Source organism: Telmatherina bonti, assembly GCF_933228915.1.
Source record: "Telmatherina bonti genome assembly, chromosome: 3".
NCBI classification, from domain to species: domain Eukaryota; kingdom Metazoa; phylum Chordata; class Actinopteri; order Atheriniformes; family Telmatherinidae; genus Telmatherina; species Telmatherina bonti.
This window is the reverse complement of record NC_136621.1, coordinates 23116763-23135337: the sequence shown is the minus strand read 5'-3', so window position 1 is coordinate 23135337 and position 18575 is coordinate 23116763. Positions and strand designations below refer to the sequence as shown.

The 18575-nt window shown below is 36.3% G+C and overlaps 1 protein-coding gene across 1 annotated transcript; it reads left to right on the top strand.

Moving 5' to 3' along the window:
- Window positions 1-6779: 6779 nt before the first annotated feature.
- On the top strand, window positions 6780-9137 carry LOC306774906 (dynein axonemal light chain 4). The gene is made up of 4 exons (XM_079265095.1): window positions 6780-6834; window positions 7330-7409; window positions 8362-8445; window positions 8604-9137. The coding sequence occupies exons 2-4, from the start codon at window positions 7338-7340 to the stop codon at window positions 8766-8768; spliced, it is 321 nt and encodes a 106-aa protein (XP_079121221.1). The 5' UTR covers window positions 6780-6834; window positions 7330-7337; the 3' UTR covers window positions 8769-9137.
- Window positions 9138-18575: the final 9438 nt, after the last annotated feature.

Genomic DNA, 18575 nt, shown 5'->3' with positions numbered 1-18575 from the left:
CTATCAAAACAAAAGCAAACAAACACATTTCATAGAACTTCAATTATTGTTTTAAATTGTGGAAATATTTTTTTCACTTTCTAATTCTGTATACTTCTGCTTTTACACTCCTGGTGTTTAAGCTATGTAGAGTCTGTAGCTACATAGTGAGGAAATGAATTTATATTAACATTGAAAATTGGCTATATTTTGCAATATTTACAATTCACTGAACCCTTCAACGCAGATTCTAATAAATGATTTTGAAATAAGGTTGATAAATTAGCACAAAAATACACATCACGTGCTATTAGCAAGTTAGCCATTCTTAGCATTACTAACTACATTCAGTTGTGACATCCTGCATTGGTTGAAAATTAGCTTCTCTACCAGTTAGCGATGCTATGAGTTTGGTAAGATTTAGGTGTGATAAGTGTAAAGCATTTCATACTAAACTATTTGATCAATACACCCATTAAGTACCTGTACATGTACCTGCACATTTACTGTATGTGCAAAAACATGGCAAGTGTAAGAGTAGAAGTATACAGGTTGAGACAGCCTTAAAATCTGGGATATTTTTGTTCTTAAACTTTTTCTTTTTTTCTTAATTTCTTTGTTTCTTTCTGTCTCCAAATGATGTATTGCCAAATATATAACACCTGTTAAAAGTTTGGGCATGTTTTTACATTAGATTCAATAGGAAACTGTATCCAAACATTTGACTGATACTGTCAATGAGCATTATTCTATGTAACATTGTTTGGTTTTGTTCAATTAAATCAAGAGATAGTTAACAGCAATGAAATGAAATCTTAATCAGGCTTATGCATGTTTATCTTTAAATTATAAAACTTTTGAGTCTGTACACATCACACAAGGTGTGATTCCATGCCAATCTCTGGCTTTTGTCTGCAAAATCAGTCCCCACCGTGATGCTTTGTAGGTCACATGTTTAAGAACAATTGGGTCTTTTTGTTTTCTGTGGTTATTGTGAAGTTAAAGTCCTCATCTTTAAAACAAAAACTTCATACAAGAAGGACTGGATGTGATTCGTGTCTCGTATGGAATGGACATTAAAGAGTTACAGCCAAGCCAGATACACTGTGTAGGGTGGGAGTTTGAATCTCACCAGTCACAAACACAAGTCATTCAACACTATGCTGCAAAATGAACTGTGGTTACATCGCAATCAATTATCTGTTCACTTATTACCTCAAGACACCAAGTTATGATTTGACACCCTGTTGTGAAGTGCCTGCCTGGGCTCTAATGTCCGATAAAGTACTCAATTGCTTCTATGTTTTCTTACGTGTAATCACCTCTTTTTCTTCTTATTCACTCGCTCTTCCTTATTCTGCTCTCTCTGTCTCTCGTGTCTTTGATTGTTGAATGTTGTAACTGTGCTGCACTTATTTGCATCATAGATCTTGTTTGATATTGTGAAATAAACTAATTGAAACCAATAAAGTACTCAATGATAACCTTTATGGTGTTGTATAAGAAACATTAACAAATCTGTAAATTTCCTTAGTGTTGTGTGTGTGTGTGTGTGTGTGTGTGTGTGTGTGTGTGTGTGTGTGTGTGTGTGTGTGCAGGCAATGAGAGCTTGCAGTCTTTTGAGGTATGCCTTACACCCAGCATATATAATAAACACACACAGAGCTGTTTCAGCATGATTTCATTTAGTCACACTCAAACCATATTAACTGCATATTTGCACTCAAATACCACTATGTGTTATATAGACAGTTATCTGCAGAGATGCCACAATAAGTCTGATCCTGTAGACATAATGTATTACTCATGAATTTTACTCAGACCAAACTGATTCGTGACTGCTGATCTGCCCACACACAACATTTCTTGACTCTTGTCTTGGCTGAACTGGGAGATGATGTGCAGCTTCCCACAGATAACTTCTTATATGCACATCAAATCTTGTTTCGTGTATTTTGTCATAGACTTTTTTTTATTGGTTCATTTTTTTACATTTGAAGATAATATTTTGTTTCACATCATCAGAAACAATTCATTGCTATTTTGGTTGCCAAATTTGAAGTTGTTGAAAGTATGCGCTGTTTCCAAAAATAGTAAATGCTTTCTGATGGTCATGTATCGACATTGTGCACTGATTCTTTTTTCTCACCAAATGAATCCAAGCAATTTTGGTGATCAAATAAAATCAAATCAATAAAAAAATCAGTGCAAAGTTCTTTAAATAATTAAAACTAATTCTGAATATATATAAAACCTTCACAGACTTATATAAAATATCACGATGTATGGTGGCATAGTTGTGAGCACATGGCCTTAGAGCAAAACTATTTATGGTTCCTCAGCTGGGGGAGGTTTTAGCAGCACTCTTTCTATGTTCTCAATCTGTATGGGTGGGTTGACTGCAGGTAGCTTCCTCCCACCATTCAAAGATATATGTGTTAGGTTAATTGATCCCTTTTCAGATGTAATATGCTTTGGATAAAAGCATCTGTGGAGGATCTCAGAAGCCATCCACCAATCTGGCCAATGCCCACTTTATCATCTCAAGGGTCCCAGGTGGACAATGTCTGTCCAGATGGCATCGATTGAGAGAAAGGAAAGATCTTCAACAGCCTACATAACAGCTTTTGTAAAGCCAACACAACCATTTGTGCTGATGCTCACACCTACAGTTATCTGATACAGATAGCTGTAGATTATAATCCATACATTTGGATAGAAAAGCCAGAAATCAGTGCACCATTCTGCTGCCTAAATTTTGGGCATCCAGGTTACCTCAGAGGAAGAAGTTGTTTTGGATCAAAATATATATCCATTTTTTAACAACATAAAATGTAATTAAGGGATCTACATGAACACAAGGAAGAATACTGTCCATTTACAAGGAAAGGCTATTTAGACTTGGGTTTCCTATGTATCTCCGTCTCAGACTCCTTCTGTCAACGTGACAGACCTGTGATTTTTAATTCAGTGCCTCCATCAAATACAATAAAAGCTGTCCAGTTCTGTAGGTTTATGACAAACTGCTTACAAATTCAACTTGAGAGTGCACATCTCTGCCAAATCTAAATAATAAAGAAACAAAAGAACATCCTCCAAATCCAGACTGACATTCAATGTTAACCTCTTCTAAGTTAGTCCATGGCACATCTGGTGAAATCTAGCCATAACTTTCATTGATCATAAACATAAACAAACCAACCAAACCAACAACGAAAGCTTGCACATTGTAAACCTTGGTCTGAGTTAGGAAGAAGTTGTGAATAAGGTACAAAGATTGTGTCTATTATTGCAATACTTCGGACACATTGGACTATTATTAGCCAGTATAAGTTACCAGTTATCACCTTTCAGTACCAACTACTGCTTTTTTTGTCATGGATTTGAAGATGGGATCATGTAAATTTCAATGTCTCTACTTTTACTTCTGCAAAAGTCATACTGTGAGGATCCATCGCTACTTTGTGAAGAAGCTTTGGTTCTCAGTTCAATAAGTATGTAATGGACAGTGCAGCTCTCTTCACAAACAACTGCCAGCGTACATCAGTTCAAGTGACTCAAAGAAACTAAACAAACTGATAAGTAAGGCTGGCTTTGTGGTAGGAACTGCTCTCAATCCCAAGCAACTGGCTCTGAAAAGAAGAATACTGTCCAAACACAATGAACTACCAGATACCAAGGATCTCAGATTGGTTTTTGATGCTCACCTGTTTCAACATAGCCATTTCAAATAAAATGGACCCAATAAACTTGTTTTCTTCAGCACAGTGACCCATTCATTCTAGTCACATGCACTGAAGCAGGGACTCATGTTAAACAGGGATAGTGGACTTCAAGGACTGGAGTTTGAATTTCTGCCCTCGATATCATAATGAACCAACAATAAAAAAAACTTCAGCCATAGGCTTCTCAAAAAAGATAAAATCCTTTCTTTTTGATGACTATTTGTCCTTGTTATCTCTGATACATAAACATTTCAAGCCAGTTGTAAGTATGAGGTACAACAATCTGATTCAGAAGTTATGTATAGTGAGTCAGTCAGCTAGTTGTTAGCCAGTCAGATAATCAGCCAGGCAGTGAGTCACCCAGTCAGTGAATATTTTTCTTCGCTGTTATTTTGATATTCTAGGCTCTGTCTGTTTGTTTATATCGCCTTGGTCACAGCTTATTAGGAGAGTAGCATGGGGTCTTCCTCACCCCTCCCAACAATCTGTTTCCACTGCTGCTGAATTATAGATACAACTTACCTTCATTACCGCTCTCTGAGGGAGGCACTTCATTATGAATTCTCAAGTGACACTTACCAATATACCCTATCAAATATTCATTTTTGAGTGCAAATATTCATCACACTCATCTTTTTTTATAACTTTTTGTCATTGCCTTCAGTTCTTTGATGGAAGACAAATGTGAAGCCTCCTCATCCAGATATATATAACAGACGGATTTTAATGTTTACTGCATTACCTTGACTCTCTGCTGCAAACTCTGCAGTCAGGCCATTGCTTTTCCTTTTATTCTTAGATTGCTAACTAGTCTTTAAACTCAGACAACTTAACCTGTTGTTCAGCATCCAGTTTTCAAGGTTTTTTTCTGCTGAATCGTGCTGCATAATATATTTACCATTAAATATTTACTGAATATTTTCTCCTCTTATGAATAATTTTCTCAAGGTCTTTCCATCACCATCACCTTGCTATCTCTTGTATGTTCTGTATTGTATGTCCTTTTGTCAAAAACTTGTTCTTTTTTAGTTTGTCATTGTGCTTTGAAATCCTTATTTCATCCTAAAGTCATCTGGCCCTTTTCTTTGTCATACTGTGACAGTAAACAGCTTGAACACACTTTCCTATTGAAAATAATTGGAAGAAATGTCTAAACGTTGGACTGATAGTGCTTGCATCCAAAGCGCTCTGTGTTCAGCATGCTATAAGATTACACTACCAAATCTAGAACGTGATCTTGTTTTCTTTGACTTGAGTAAAAATGTGTAACATCATATAGCAGCAATTTACTGCAGTAACTTTATCTAATTTATTATGTTAATTGTAAAATAACTACATTATGCTTCTAGACTTATTTTCAGCTTCTGTCATAAGGTAATCACAGGTAACAAAGTTCATTATGAATCCATCACTTTTAGAGCTGTCCATATTACTTCCATTGAGACTTTTACTTGTTACTTCAAAACATTTAGCTGTTTTGAATGTATCAAGTTGCTGCAGCGCTTTTATTAGAGGAAATACTATTACAGATATTAACTTCTCAAATAAAATCAAATCAAATTTTATTCATTAACCCTTCATGCCCAAAACCACAGTGAAAACAATTAATGCATAATAAAATAAAATAACCCATTCAAATATATTCTAGTTTTTCTTTCACACAGTTACACGTGAACACACACACAAATGGAACACATTTTCTGTCTCTTTACTTCATGTAGGTATAAAACTACTTCTAAAATTTAACACAATAAACATCCAGGTTTACACTGCTTTAAGAAACAATATTTTTGGGACCCAATCCACAGCAAGACCCAGCCCACCCATAACCACAGTAGGCGCCACCTCATGAACCACTTCAATGGCAGAAGGCCGGAGTCCCCACTATAGTGCTGCAGTGCAGGACTCCATTTCTGCCAACAGCAGCCCTGCAGACTGAGCAGGCAGAGCCTGATATGGTGGGTTCCTATGTGTAATATACAATAAAAACTTTGAATAAAGATCAAATAAACCTAAAAACAATGACAAATAAGAGCAGAAGTAAATGTTACATAAAAATATTGTTAGGAGAAGAAAAGATAAAAGACCAAAACACATATAATTGAAAAAAAAAAATGACTGAAGCACAAATAAATAACTACAATAAGAATTCAGTTAAAAGATAGTAACAGAAGTCAATGTATTATAAATGTTATGATATATCAACTGACAATAAGCCTGAGTCTGAAAAAGATATTAGGGAAAATATATCTGCTGTTTTTATTTTTAGAAGCTGTGTTTTTATTACTGTTACTGCAATAAAAAATGTAGCCCTCATTTTAAGTGTACAAAGGTTTCCCTTGCTGTTTGAATCTAACTCTAGATCAACACAGACCTAACAACTGGGCTTATCTGACACTAACATTTTCGGTTCGTGGTGTTTCTGGAGTGGGAAGAGATAATACAGGGATCCCGTGAGAGGTAAGAGCCTATGAAAATGCAGGTAGGCTTAGGATACCTTGGGCATTATGACTACCTGTGTCATCAGAATCGTCTCAAGTCCAGTTTACATTATAATACAGATTTTTTTAATTGAAAATTAATCATCAATTTATTTCTTTACCTGTGAATACATTATTCAAACACACCCAACAAGATCAACAAGTTTGAGAGCAGTAGATTGAGGCATAGAGAAATAGTTTGCTGTAAACTAAAGTAAAAAAAACAAAAACAAAAACAAAACTTCAGCATAATCCTGCAGGTAAGTGGCCTAATTCCTGATTTTCGACTCTTAACAAGAAAGGACAGAATAACAAGAGGTGTACGCTGCATGTCCAGCATGTCACAAATAAATAGCATTTTACAGATAAATACCTAAACTTAGTGTGTTAACGTTATCGTCTATAGGTTTCTTTTTAATTTTGTGGAGTATTTTATAATACTTTAAACTATTATTTTTAAATAAAGAAATATACTAGTCACATACTAAAAACATGACGTCCTCTGATTTGATTGACATATTGGTAACCAATAGAAAGAAAGCTAGGCTGTCGGAGGCGGGGCTCCGATGGACACATAAACCTTGTTTAAAATGTCTCCTTAACAACCGATCTGAGAGTAGAAGTAGAAGTTTTCGCAGCTCAAACGCTTCGTAAGTAAAGCATCTTTGTTACACTCTATATTTAGTGACTACTCATGAAATGCTGTAGGTCGTTGTAGCACAATCATGGGTATAAATGTGATGATTTTGTGTGAGAAAACATGATTTAGTAGCATCAGCTGATTGCTTTTAAAAAACAAACAAACAAGCTAAGCTAATCAGCAAGCCAGTAAAACCTATTTTGCTCTCTGTTACCTAGTCAATAAAAGTCCTTGTTACAAATCGGCTACAGTATCCAAAATCTGCCAACGTTATTTAAAGAAAACCCCGTTTTGAGGTGAACTATGATGGGATCATATTTTAAGCTAGCAAGTAGCGGTTCAGTGATGTGAGCTAACCTTGTATCCAGATGGCTCCTGCATTGTTAGCTAGAGATACGAGACCGGTATGCCGAATTTTCCCCTCCGTGTTTCTGATTACATGTTTGGTTTGGTTTTCAATTCGGTAGTTTAGTCACGCTTACATGCACAAAATATTTTATTGCAGGTGTCGGAATGGCTGGGACTGGTGAGGGGAAGAAAGAAGAGGCCGACTATAAGAGAATGCACAGCTTTCCTCTCATCAGGGTAAGACAGCACATCAGGATACAGGAGAAGAACCTGAACCTATATTGACATTATACCGTCCAAAAAGATTGGCAAATTTAAGTTTACTCAGGTTACTTTATATAAAAAAAAATATGTATAACTAAGCTGCAAATGTGTATTTGTAAAGCAGACTTAGGGTAAGTGTCAAATGCATAAAAATAAGACACCATTTTTTAAAATCTGCTATTACCTCTTAATATACAAAGTTTCCCTAGATATCATTAGTACATTGTATAGCTGCAATAATCTATCCAAAAGCACAGTCTAATCCCAAGTGCTTAGCCAGATTCAGTCCATAGAAATATGTTAACTTTACACTAGGATTGCAATTAAACAAATATTCCATCAGAATAACAATAATGTTGCTTAATAAAATCAAAGACAGGACTCTTAATATGCAAAATAAGTATGTTTTTGCAGAAAAAATAACATTTTTACTGCATAAATTTCAAACACAAATATATATATTGAAACAAAATATTTAAAAACTGTTTGCCTTTATATAACAGGGGTCCTGCACACACCTGAAACGTGGTATAGCATAATATTGACTACAGCTTGCCAAAATATCAACCCTACCATGTCATATGACCATCCCTACATACAAAATAGTCACATCACATTGTACAAACAACTGTAGAGACATGCAGATCTTACTTTTCTACCATGGTCCTAGAACAATTGTTATATACTGTTGTCTATACAAATATATAAATTGCCACTGTCCTGTCCATCTGATGCCTTCAGTGTGCAGAATGCTGTCATACATGTATATGCAAAAGTGGCACTGCTTTACATCTGTTTTTGAAATGTTTTGAATTAATTTGAAATCATTTGAGAAGATCCACTTACTGTTTGTTTGTTGCAAGATCACATACCTTTTATTTAATCAGGAGACAGAAGAGCCTTAAAACATGTTATTTTTTTTCAGCACACAGACATGCCAGAGGAAATGAGGGTTGAAACCATGGAGCTGTGTGTAACAGCCTGCGAAAAGTTCGCCACCAACAATGAGGTGTGCTAATCTGCCAGATTTAGATATTTTGATGTTGCTCTTTAAGTGATTCTCATTGATCTCTAAATACGACTGTGACATGAATGTGTTTGAAATTGCTTGAATATACTAAAATTAGTATTCCTGTTGGTTTTTTTTTTCATATTTTTTTCTACTAGAGTGCAGCAAAGATGATTAAAGAGTCAATGGACAAGAAATTTGGCAGCTCGTGGCACGTCGTGATCGGTGAAGGCTTTGGTTTTGAGGTCACACATGAAGTCAAAAACTTGCTCTACATGTTCTTTGGTGGGAGCTTGGCCGTGTGTGTGTGGAAGTGCTCATAGCAGCTCCTTCCCACTACGTGGTCACCGGACTGGGAATAAACACCAGGTACCAGCCAGATACTGGTTCTGCCATTGGTGTTGTGGCAGGTTGTTTTGTCCATGCTACCAGCCACTGTGGCAGACAGTGAAGTTGTTGACCAGAAGCACATTTAGCAAAGAAAAAAAATGGGAGAAGAAACTGTGTGGCAGTCATTTTGTCTGGTAAGCATAAAAAAAACAAACAAAAAAACTTGCTGTCTTGTCCATCACTGTTTTTTGTTTTCTTCTTGTTTTCTTATCCTTCCTGTAACTCATGTCCTGTCATCGAGTATTTGGAACGTTTGTGAGTGTGAAAACGCAAGCACGTTCAACTTTTTACAAAAATTACAGCCAGCCAGGGTCTCCAAAGTCCTTTATCCTCCTTCCTCTTCAGGGAGTGTGCATGTGAGTGAGTGAGATTATATGTTCGTGTGTGCTGGACACACACTGTGCTTTCGTGTTTTTCTTAGTTTGTTTTTAATAACCTCATATTTTTATCTTCCACCTTAGTCCTTATTCTCTTTTTTTCTGTACATGTTATCTGGAACCTTCAATATATCTTTGTTAACAGCACTGGTCTTTCAATAAACTTTGTAATATTTTGTAAGCATACATATTTTGATGCAACTTGAAGATTTTTTTTTTTTTTTTTTCCAAGATCAGACATCTTCCTACAAGTGAAAGCTCAGTGTCCTGAGCCAAAGAACTAACACGATCCACCATTTTTTCTTGTAAAAGTGTTTGTAATTATTCCTAATAATTTTACATCGCTGGGTAACAATGGCTTTGCAAAAAAATCCAGTGCAATGGACCACTACATGTGAACTGACCTGATTGTACATTAAACTGAAATGTGTTGAACTAGAAACTGAATGGTTTTATTCCACCTTGTATTAATTATATTGTATGTATTTATAAAAATTACATTTGACTATCTCATGTCAAAACATGCATAAACAAAGGGAATAATGTGCTAGCAGCTGCTCTGCAACAGCATTTTGAAAATAGGGGGAAAAAAAAAACTAAAACAAGAGACCATACTTAAAAAGAACCTTTTAAAATATCTGACAAGGGTTTATTTTCAGAAGGAAAGACAATAAAAAAAAGTGATGAAGTTGTCAGAGTGGATGATGATGACTAAATATGACAAGCAGCTCCCTGAGTGAGTTGCGTTGAAAAGCTGCTGCTTTACAGTTTGAATTTGATGCTTCCCCAAACAGGTTTTGTTAGAAAAAACACCTGCATTGTTCAGATGTGCTTGAATGTCCTTTCAAAGTTATTTTCAAAAGAAGTGCACTTGGCCAATGTTTCTGCAAATATCTAAGTAAAATGTGTTCCTGTTAACCCTTTATGGGACAAGTGACTATTTTTGATCACTTTGTTTTCTTTCATTTTCAGCATGAAACTATTTTTTTTTTGGTTAATGTAACAACAGAATGGAAGTCTTGGTACATACCTGAAGGACAATTTTAGGTTAAAATTTCTAATTTCAAAGTATTTCATTGAGTGCCCTATAAAGGGGTTAAACTGCTGATAAAGACAAGCAGAAAATTAAAAATACATTCAATCACCGTATCCTGTCTTGATTCCATAACGTCTGTATTTGTATCTCATCATCCTGATTTTTATATAAGTCTGTTGCTGCTCCCCACAATAATTTAACTTTATTTGTAAATAAACTGTATTTTCAAAGTTCTAGTAATTCTACTGTGACAGGTGAAATGCAGTTGCTTAATATTTTAATCCAAACATTACTGTTGACTGAAAACATCAGACTAAAATAATCTGTTTAGTTTTAGATTGTATTTGTCCAGACTGCAATTGAGGGTAAAAAAAACATTGGCAGCTTTTTGTAAATGAAAGACGCATGCAACACATTTCTATTTGACCAAAAGAAATGCAGTATAATGTGACATTTTTAGATATCTTCGAAAGACCACTGTGACCCAGAAATGGAGAACAGAGGTCACAGTTATTGATGGAAATGCAGAATCTGGCAAATTCTGCCTCAGCATTTGTATACCCGAAAAAGCATAACCCCACATCAGGTCAATGTGCCCTTTGTGCTTGCAAACAACTCCCACCATTTCAGCGCTTGTCTTTTACTGACGCCTAAGTGCATACTGTTTGATTTTTTTTTAGAATGTGTTTCTAAACAAATTAGTACTTGTATTTTCAAGTTTTGGAAATTATTTAATGCTTTTGTAAATTCTGTAAGTAGGTTTTTTGACCACAGTGCTGTTGTGTCTGACTTTCCATCATTTTAGCCATTTGGCTTTCACCAGCACAGGTTGTTAACAATGTAGAAATGCCATTTATACGGTACAGCTTACTGGTTTCTGTGGAGTTCTTGATTCAGAATTACAAGATGTATTGACAGCTGCATGCCACATTAAAAAATACTTTCATACAAACATACATGTATGTACACACACACACACACACACACACACACACACACACACACACACATATATATATATATATATATATATATATATATATATAGTATGTACTTGAAAAGATAAACAGGGTAACTAAGATGGTAGCAATGCAAAAAATCCAGATAAAACATGTAGTATGGCTGTGTGAGGAAGCATAAAGACGCTTTTGCAGGAAGATATCTTTTTTGTTTGGAGTTTTTTTTTTTTGTTGAGAAACTGTCCTAGTTTGAGGATCTCTGACCCAATTTTACACAGAAACATTCAAAGATAATGACCAACATGGTTTTGACAGGGTTACATCTGGATGTGCTGGGATTTATGACAGCATAATATACTGATAGCTTTCACTCAGGTTTACCTGGCTGACCTATTTCATGTGAAGGATCCTGTATGTTTAGCAATTACTGTTACAGCACTGTGACTAATCCGGTGATTTGTGTCAGTAAACATGCTTGCCTCATCCATTATTCACCTCTGACGATCTTTATATAACTCCTCCCTCTGTCTCTCCTCCACATTGTTAAATATTCATAAAAAGAGGCACAAAGTCACTCTAAAGGCTGTTCAAGTTCATTTGGCCTCAACACTACAAAACCTTCCCCCATGCAGTGCTGGGGAGAACAGCTAATTATCCTGCAAGAGGCTTTTTGGAGCTTTTGTCTGAAGTTGCAGACATGTTTCCACCAGGGGAAACTGTTACAAGTACTTGCACTACTATTACCACATAAATGAACTGCATGGTGTTCTTTTTATTGTTGATGTTCATAGCCTCTATAACTCTGTTACAGTAGCCCAATTAACAGGTTTACAAGTTTGACTTGAGAAGAATTTTCTGAGTTCATATAGTGCACATACGTAAACTGTAATTAATATTTTTCATGCAAACATGATATTCCTATCCACACCTTTAGTCATGAGCTGTGGTAGTGACTCAAAGAACAAGATCGAGAATACAGGTGGCTGAAATAAGTTTCCTCCGTAGACATATATATGAAATATGGACGGAGCCTCAGGTGGTAAAAAGTGAAGCCTATGTGGAAGTGCATGAAACTGCAGTTCCCCCCTCATCCGCTAGGGGCTGGCTGCAAAACAGAGCAATACACCCATAGTCTCCCATGTTAAAAAGACCAACTTCACAGCATAAATAAACATGTTTACAGTCTGGTACAAAAATCCATTTTTGGTTTAAAAGGTGGTTGTTTTTTTGTTTTTTGTTTTAATTGTTTTTTTTACCGTCATGACAACTGTGGCGGGGAGTGAATTTTTTTCTAACTTGCCTGTTTAAAAGCAATTTAATCTAGAAATTTGGTACCTTTAGGGGCATGTCCTTTTAATTGACAGGTACCCAATCTCCTGTTTCAAGTAAGAAGAACGTAGAACAACTGCGGTTTTTAGCTGGTTTACAACGTGACTTCACTTTAGCCCACTCACCTCTGTTAGCTGGTTAGCTCCTGTTATCTCCAAGTTAGCTCGGTTAGCTCTTAGAGACAAGCAGCTTGAGTACGCTCGATATCAATCATCCATCCTGACGTTTACAGCCCCTCTTTCAGCTCTACCTCTTTGCCCATATTTGTGTTTTCCTGGCGAGATGACAAGCATGCCCCTGGCAAGATGGCGATAGTAGGAACCGCCCACTGAGCTACAGTTCAGCTCTTCAGAAACCTATGGGTGACGTCACGGAGGCTCCATCCATCTTTTTTATATACAGTCTTTGGTTTTCTCCAAAGGGTGGCCAGATTCTCACTTAGTGGCGGGGTCAGAAACTTGGCTGGCTGGGAGGGGTTAAGAGTAGAACCACTGCTCCTCCACATCGAGGGGAACCAGTTGAGTTGGCTGGACGTCTCTCTGGTGAGGTGTCCCTGGCACATCCCTGCAGGAGGAAACCCCGGGGAAGACCCAGGACACATTGGAGGGATTATATCTCTAGGCTGGCCTGGGAATGCCTTTGGATCCTCCCTGAAGAGCTGGCAAATCTGGCTGGACAGAGGAAAGTCTGGGGTTCCCTGCTTAGGCTGCTGCCCCCGTGACCCGACCCCAGATAAGCAGAAGAAGATGGTTATAATAGTGATTTTAACATGGAATCAAACATTTCTGTTTCTATTTATTATGGAGGATAAAACTGCATGCAGGTATTTATTTTATAGCTGAAATGACTGGGGAGCTCCCTGTCAGATGTGCTGTTAAAAATACAAGAGCATCACAGGGGCTGTCTTCTTTCTCCTGCCATCCGCACCTCTGATTTTCAGTACAATTTGTAGTAATGCCTCTTACAGAAATTCTCTCTGTAGAAGGGGTTTAGCAGAGAACTGAATACAGATGGACAACTTTGTGGAGTGATCCTGCAGCCTTCTTCTGTGCTGTTATCTACAACATAGAAGATCTGTGCCAGAAATCAATGCTAATGGAATATTAGATAAATAAATGAATAAATAATTATGAACTGAACATGGAGAAGAAATCACAGGACAGTTTCACCATTCCTCGATCCACTGCAGAGACAGAGGAGTTCATTTTCCTGCAATTGTACTAACATAAAGACCAGGTGTTTAATATTTCATCATGCACCTCAATGCCTATTCCTGCTCTTTTTCTTTGCACTTCTTCCTGGATAAATTATGTGTCACCCTTATACACCACTTGTAAATGCCAATTTTAAAAAAGTACACATCTGACTGTATATAACTATGTCATGATGTTGTTTGTAAAAACCTTTTATGTTGTTTGCAAAAGTTTTAATTTATCTAGGTCATTGTGTCTGATATGGGCTTAGTCAAGTTAACTGGACTAGACTGGACTGGACTCTGAACTGTACTTGAAGATTTATCTCTCAGCCAGAAAAGCTCCTTCAGTTCTGAAAGAGATCGGGGGAGATTACACTTACAGTCTGAGAAATCACAGAAATTTTAGCATCTACCATCATTTGACTCACCTCACACCTGCCTCAGAGGAGAGCAAAATCATCAGGCCATGTCTTTTCCTACATCTTAATGATAAAAGATATACTTTTGACGACCACAATGTTAAAACATTTGGTTGGAGAAGACATTTGATAAAGGCAATCTATATAAAGCAGAGAAACCTTCACGGACAGAGACATCACCCTTTCCCTACCAACCATCGCATCCTTCCAGCTATCCCAAGGTAACTGTCAACATCAGTTTACACTTAAGTGAAACCATATACAAATGTCGTTTTAACAAAACCACAGGGGAGCCATGCCTTTCAATAACAGGTGCACACTCTAAGACACTAGCTTGACAAGTTAAATTTCCCTGTCTATATTTTAGGAAATTGAAAAGTGTCTTTGTTTACATGGAGTTATTAAAGATGAGTCCATTGACTGTTAATGTTTGACTTCAAAGAGGTCTGGGATCATTGCACTGTGTCTTCATACGTGTTCAAAAAGCTTAGTACTGTATCTTAGCAACCCCCTTACCACCTGTGATGTTGAGTGGAGCTTTGAAGCTATCTTGAGTGTGTGAAAGAGTATTGACACAGGAGATAAAAAAGAGAGAAGGCATCAGTTGGTGGTTGAATATAAAGTGACCAACAATTCATAGATTTTAGTAGATGCTGGAAAAAAATAGGCACCATGGGGAGAATGTCAGTTTCATGTGTAGTTCAGAGACAGAAAATTTCACAAAGAATTTTATAGATTTCAACGGTTGTTTAAAGATCCAGAGAGTCTGCAAAATGACAAACAGAGGATTTTGTCAGGCAGATGAAAGCTGGAGACGAGGGGCAACAGAGGACAGAGAAATGAGAGCGGAGGATATTCTTTCATCTGAACATCACTAGTGGGCTTTTTTTAAATTGAAAAATGAGAAACACAATTCAATATTAATGTGTGTGTGTGTTTCTGTAAGTGTCTGCACACAGCAGCTCCAATTTTGACCATCAGTAGCTGCATAAATGCATTTCATCAGCACAGCTCCAGCCTCAGACAGAGGGAAAGAGTAGAGAATAAGAGGTAAATTGTAGAGAAATGAGCATAAAAAGACAGAGGAGATAAAGGATGAGAGGTGCATGTGTGGATCAAGCCTAAAATAGGCCATTTATAATTCATCAATAGGGGACGGAGACTGAAGTGGAATCAGACAAAAAAAATAAAAAAAGAACAAGAAAAGAGAACCAAAAAAGATGTGTGGGTTTTCTGAAGTGTTGGAGGAAAAGACATTGAAAAGACAGTTGCAACATTGCTTATATCTTGATTAATGAATGATTTCTCTCATGATAAATGTTTGCTTCGGTTATTGAATTAGGTAATTGAAGATATTATCAAGCATGCAATATGCAGTTTAATCCTAGAGGATACTTGAACTTTGAAAATGATGGAATACACTGCATGGATAAATAATGATGCTACTACAGCTAAATAAGAAAAGGACCAAGAGGTCATGCATAAATTTAAATAATAACAAACCTCCGTTTTATCATCCACAACATTCAAACTACAGCAATATTGGACAAAAAGTTAGTCCAGTGTGAATATTATGTAAAAGAGCACACTAGCATTATTGAGTTACCAGCTACAGCAGCCTGTACTGTAGCTTGTAATTCAAAATTAGCATATTAGGTATCCTCCCTTAGTGTTACAGAGGTATCTGTTGCTTTTCTGCAGCTACTCGTTTATTTTCATGTGCCTGTTACATGCTGCAAGTATTGGAGAGAAGTATTGTAATGAAGTGAAGGCATAAAACAAGGTTCCTATGGGAGTACTGTTTATTAGAGAGCTGTGGCAATCATAGAAAAACGGCATAAGCAGGTGTTTTGTTCAATAAAAATGCTTTATATCCCAACATTTGCTCTGCAGAGATGCTATCTGAATTTGAGCACAGTGAGTATTGTCTTTTAACATCTTTTAACATCTATTTCTCTTACTATTTGGTTCAGATGGCATAAAAAAAAACATGTCTTCATGCTTTGTGGAGTTCTGAAGCCCTACATTAAGCATTTATAGTCTTATTTATGTTTTTGTTTTTTTTTACCTTTGTACAAAACAGAGTTCTGTTTAAAATCATATTTCAAAATGAAACAGGGAATCTACTCTTTTCATCCTAAAGTTGTTTTCAATGCTTATTAATCAATAATCAAGTGTATAGTATATATAGTCATTGTGAATAGTCTTTTACAAGGTAGTTATGGAGCCTAAAATTCTGCACTTTAACAACTACCCTCTCTGTCTTGTAAAAAATGGACGCTGCAGGTGAATCGTAAAGCTGACTGACAACTGCAAAATCGTGAAACCTTTAAAAAAAGATCTATTTATTTATTAGATTTACAAAGTTAGACCATGGTTTACAAAGTGTAACAAAGTACCAGAAAAAAATGTTAGTTCAGCTTGTCATTTTTATTTGTAGTAAAATTATGTTGGATCTTTGTGTTTGACTTTAGTGGAAAAACCTAAGTGACTTCTATCAGGGAGGAAAATTTAAATCTCTCAAATGCAAAAATATAACCCGTTTCCTCAATTGTGGTGTGCTTCTCATTACCTTCTTTTAAGTTTTTCCTAGTTCACATGTAGCTCATGTTAGTTGCCCAACACTTCAATGTTTTATGAGTGTTGGTGAATAATGAATGAGCATGGCCACCTTTGAGAAAAAACATCCAATTTAATGCAGTCAGTTCCCTCTTTTTATTTGATGCATGGGTCATGTTGTAGCAGATATATAATACTTGAAGTAAAAAAGGTGTTCTTAAGATACTAATAAGTGGAAATCTTCTTCCCAAACAGACCCCGCCACGCCGACCCCACCACTCTCCCCAAAGACCAGGCATGAAGAACCAGACAGAACTTTCTGTGTTCTTGTTGTGAAAATTGATTCAACAAAGAGCAATCAAATAGAATAGTCCCAATATCCAATCAGCTGACACAGATCTTGCTCGACCAAGGACATAACTGAGGACCCACCCGAGTTTGTCTGTTTTCCATCCAAGCACTCCTTCCCATAAGTCTGAACAGACACCTCATTCAGTTGTATTTATTCAAATACACACAATAACCAGACCTCTACCATCCAAGGTGGTGAAGTGAAACCCATGCAAAACTTGAGCAATTCTTAAAAATGTGTTTACCAGAAAGTTAGGCTTCATGAGAATGTTATATTTCACTAAGTTTCTCCCAGGTCAGTCTGACTCTAACTTCAAATGTCGAACTAATCCACCACAGTTGCATTTTCATTTTTTGTTAGCTACCAGATTGTCACATAGATACACCACGTATCACATGGATTACACTGGGAAAACACACATACACACTTTAAAGAACCATACTTCACAGGAACTGTGTATCCTGTGGGAATTTCCATAAGGCCCGAGGCACCACAATTAAAGTCTTGAATCAAACTCATGTAGAATATGAAATGTCTCCACTGCTCATTGGTTTAGAGCTGCTTCAATTAAATCTCTAACCAAATAAACATAATTTAACACGTGTGTGTTAAATTGTATTGTGTGTTAAACAATATTTCCTCTGTTCCAGTTTTGTTCTTTTGCAATGATTTCCCCACAAATTTCTCATAGAGCCTGAATAAAAACATTTAAATAAATCAAACCTTAAACTGCTCAAGCTACAACACAGACATAAACAGCAGTTGTAGTGATCAATATGTTTTTTAAGATGAAAATCATGCTTTCTGTCTCTCACGCCCATGTGTTTCAATCATTTAGACAGAAGTACATCTGTTTATAAGTAACTATACAGATGTGTAAATGTCTGACACATTTCTCATCTCTACAATGCTGTCAGAGGTGGGGTAGGAATATGAACTTCAGCTAGTTGGGAATCACACAATTTATTCATTTTTGTTCTGCATCAGATCGTTAAAATCATGCTTTAGAATGATTTGAAATAAAATAACAACAGCAATAATAATAATAATAATAATAATAATAATAATAATAATGACAATAATAATAATAATGAAAATAATAATAATAATAATAATGCACAAGATAAATGCTCTTTTTGTACCAAAGTTCATATCAAGTGTATTTTACTCAATAAACAAGCTTATAGTTTATACTCCTTATGCATTGTCCTTACTTTTGAACAAAACACAGACTTGAGTGAAGTTAAAAAGAAAAATACACTGTGAAAAAAAGATTTGGTTTAAATTAATGAGTAAACTCATTGATTTATGCCTGGATCACTTTAACCTGGCACTGAGCCCCACCTGAACCCCATAGAAAGAAAGAAGTACAAACAGTTGGGTAAATATTGCCCGGATACTGGCTAGACTACCAGGGCTAATAACTGCAAGAGGAGCTCTGAAGTTGTCAGCAGGCTTTTAAAAGGAAGAAATGCGTGTGTAAGTTTTTTTAAACTTGCCTTTTTATCTCTATA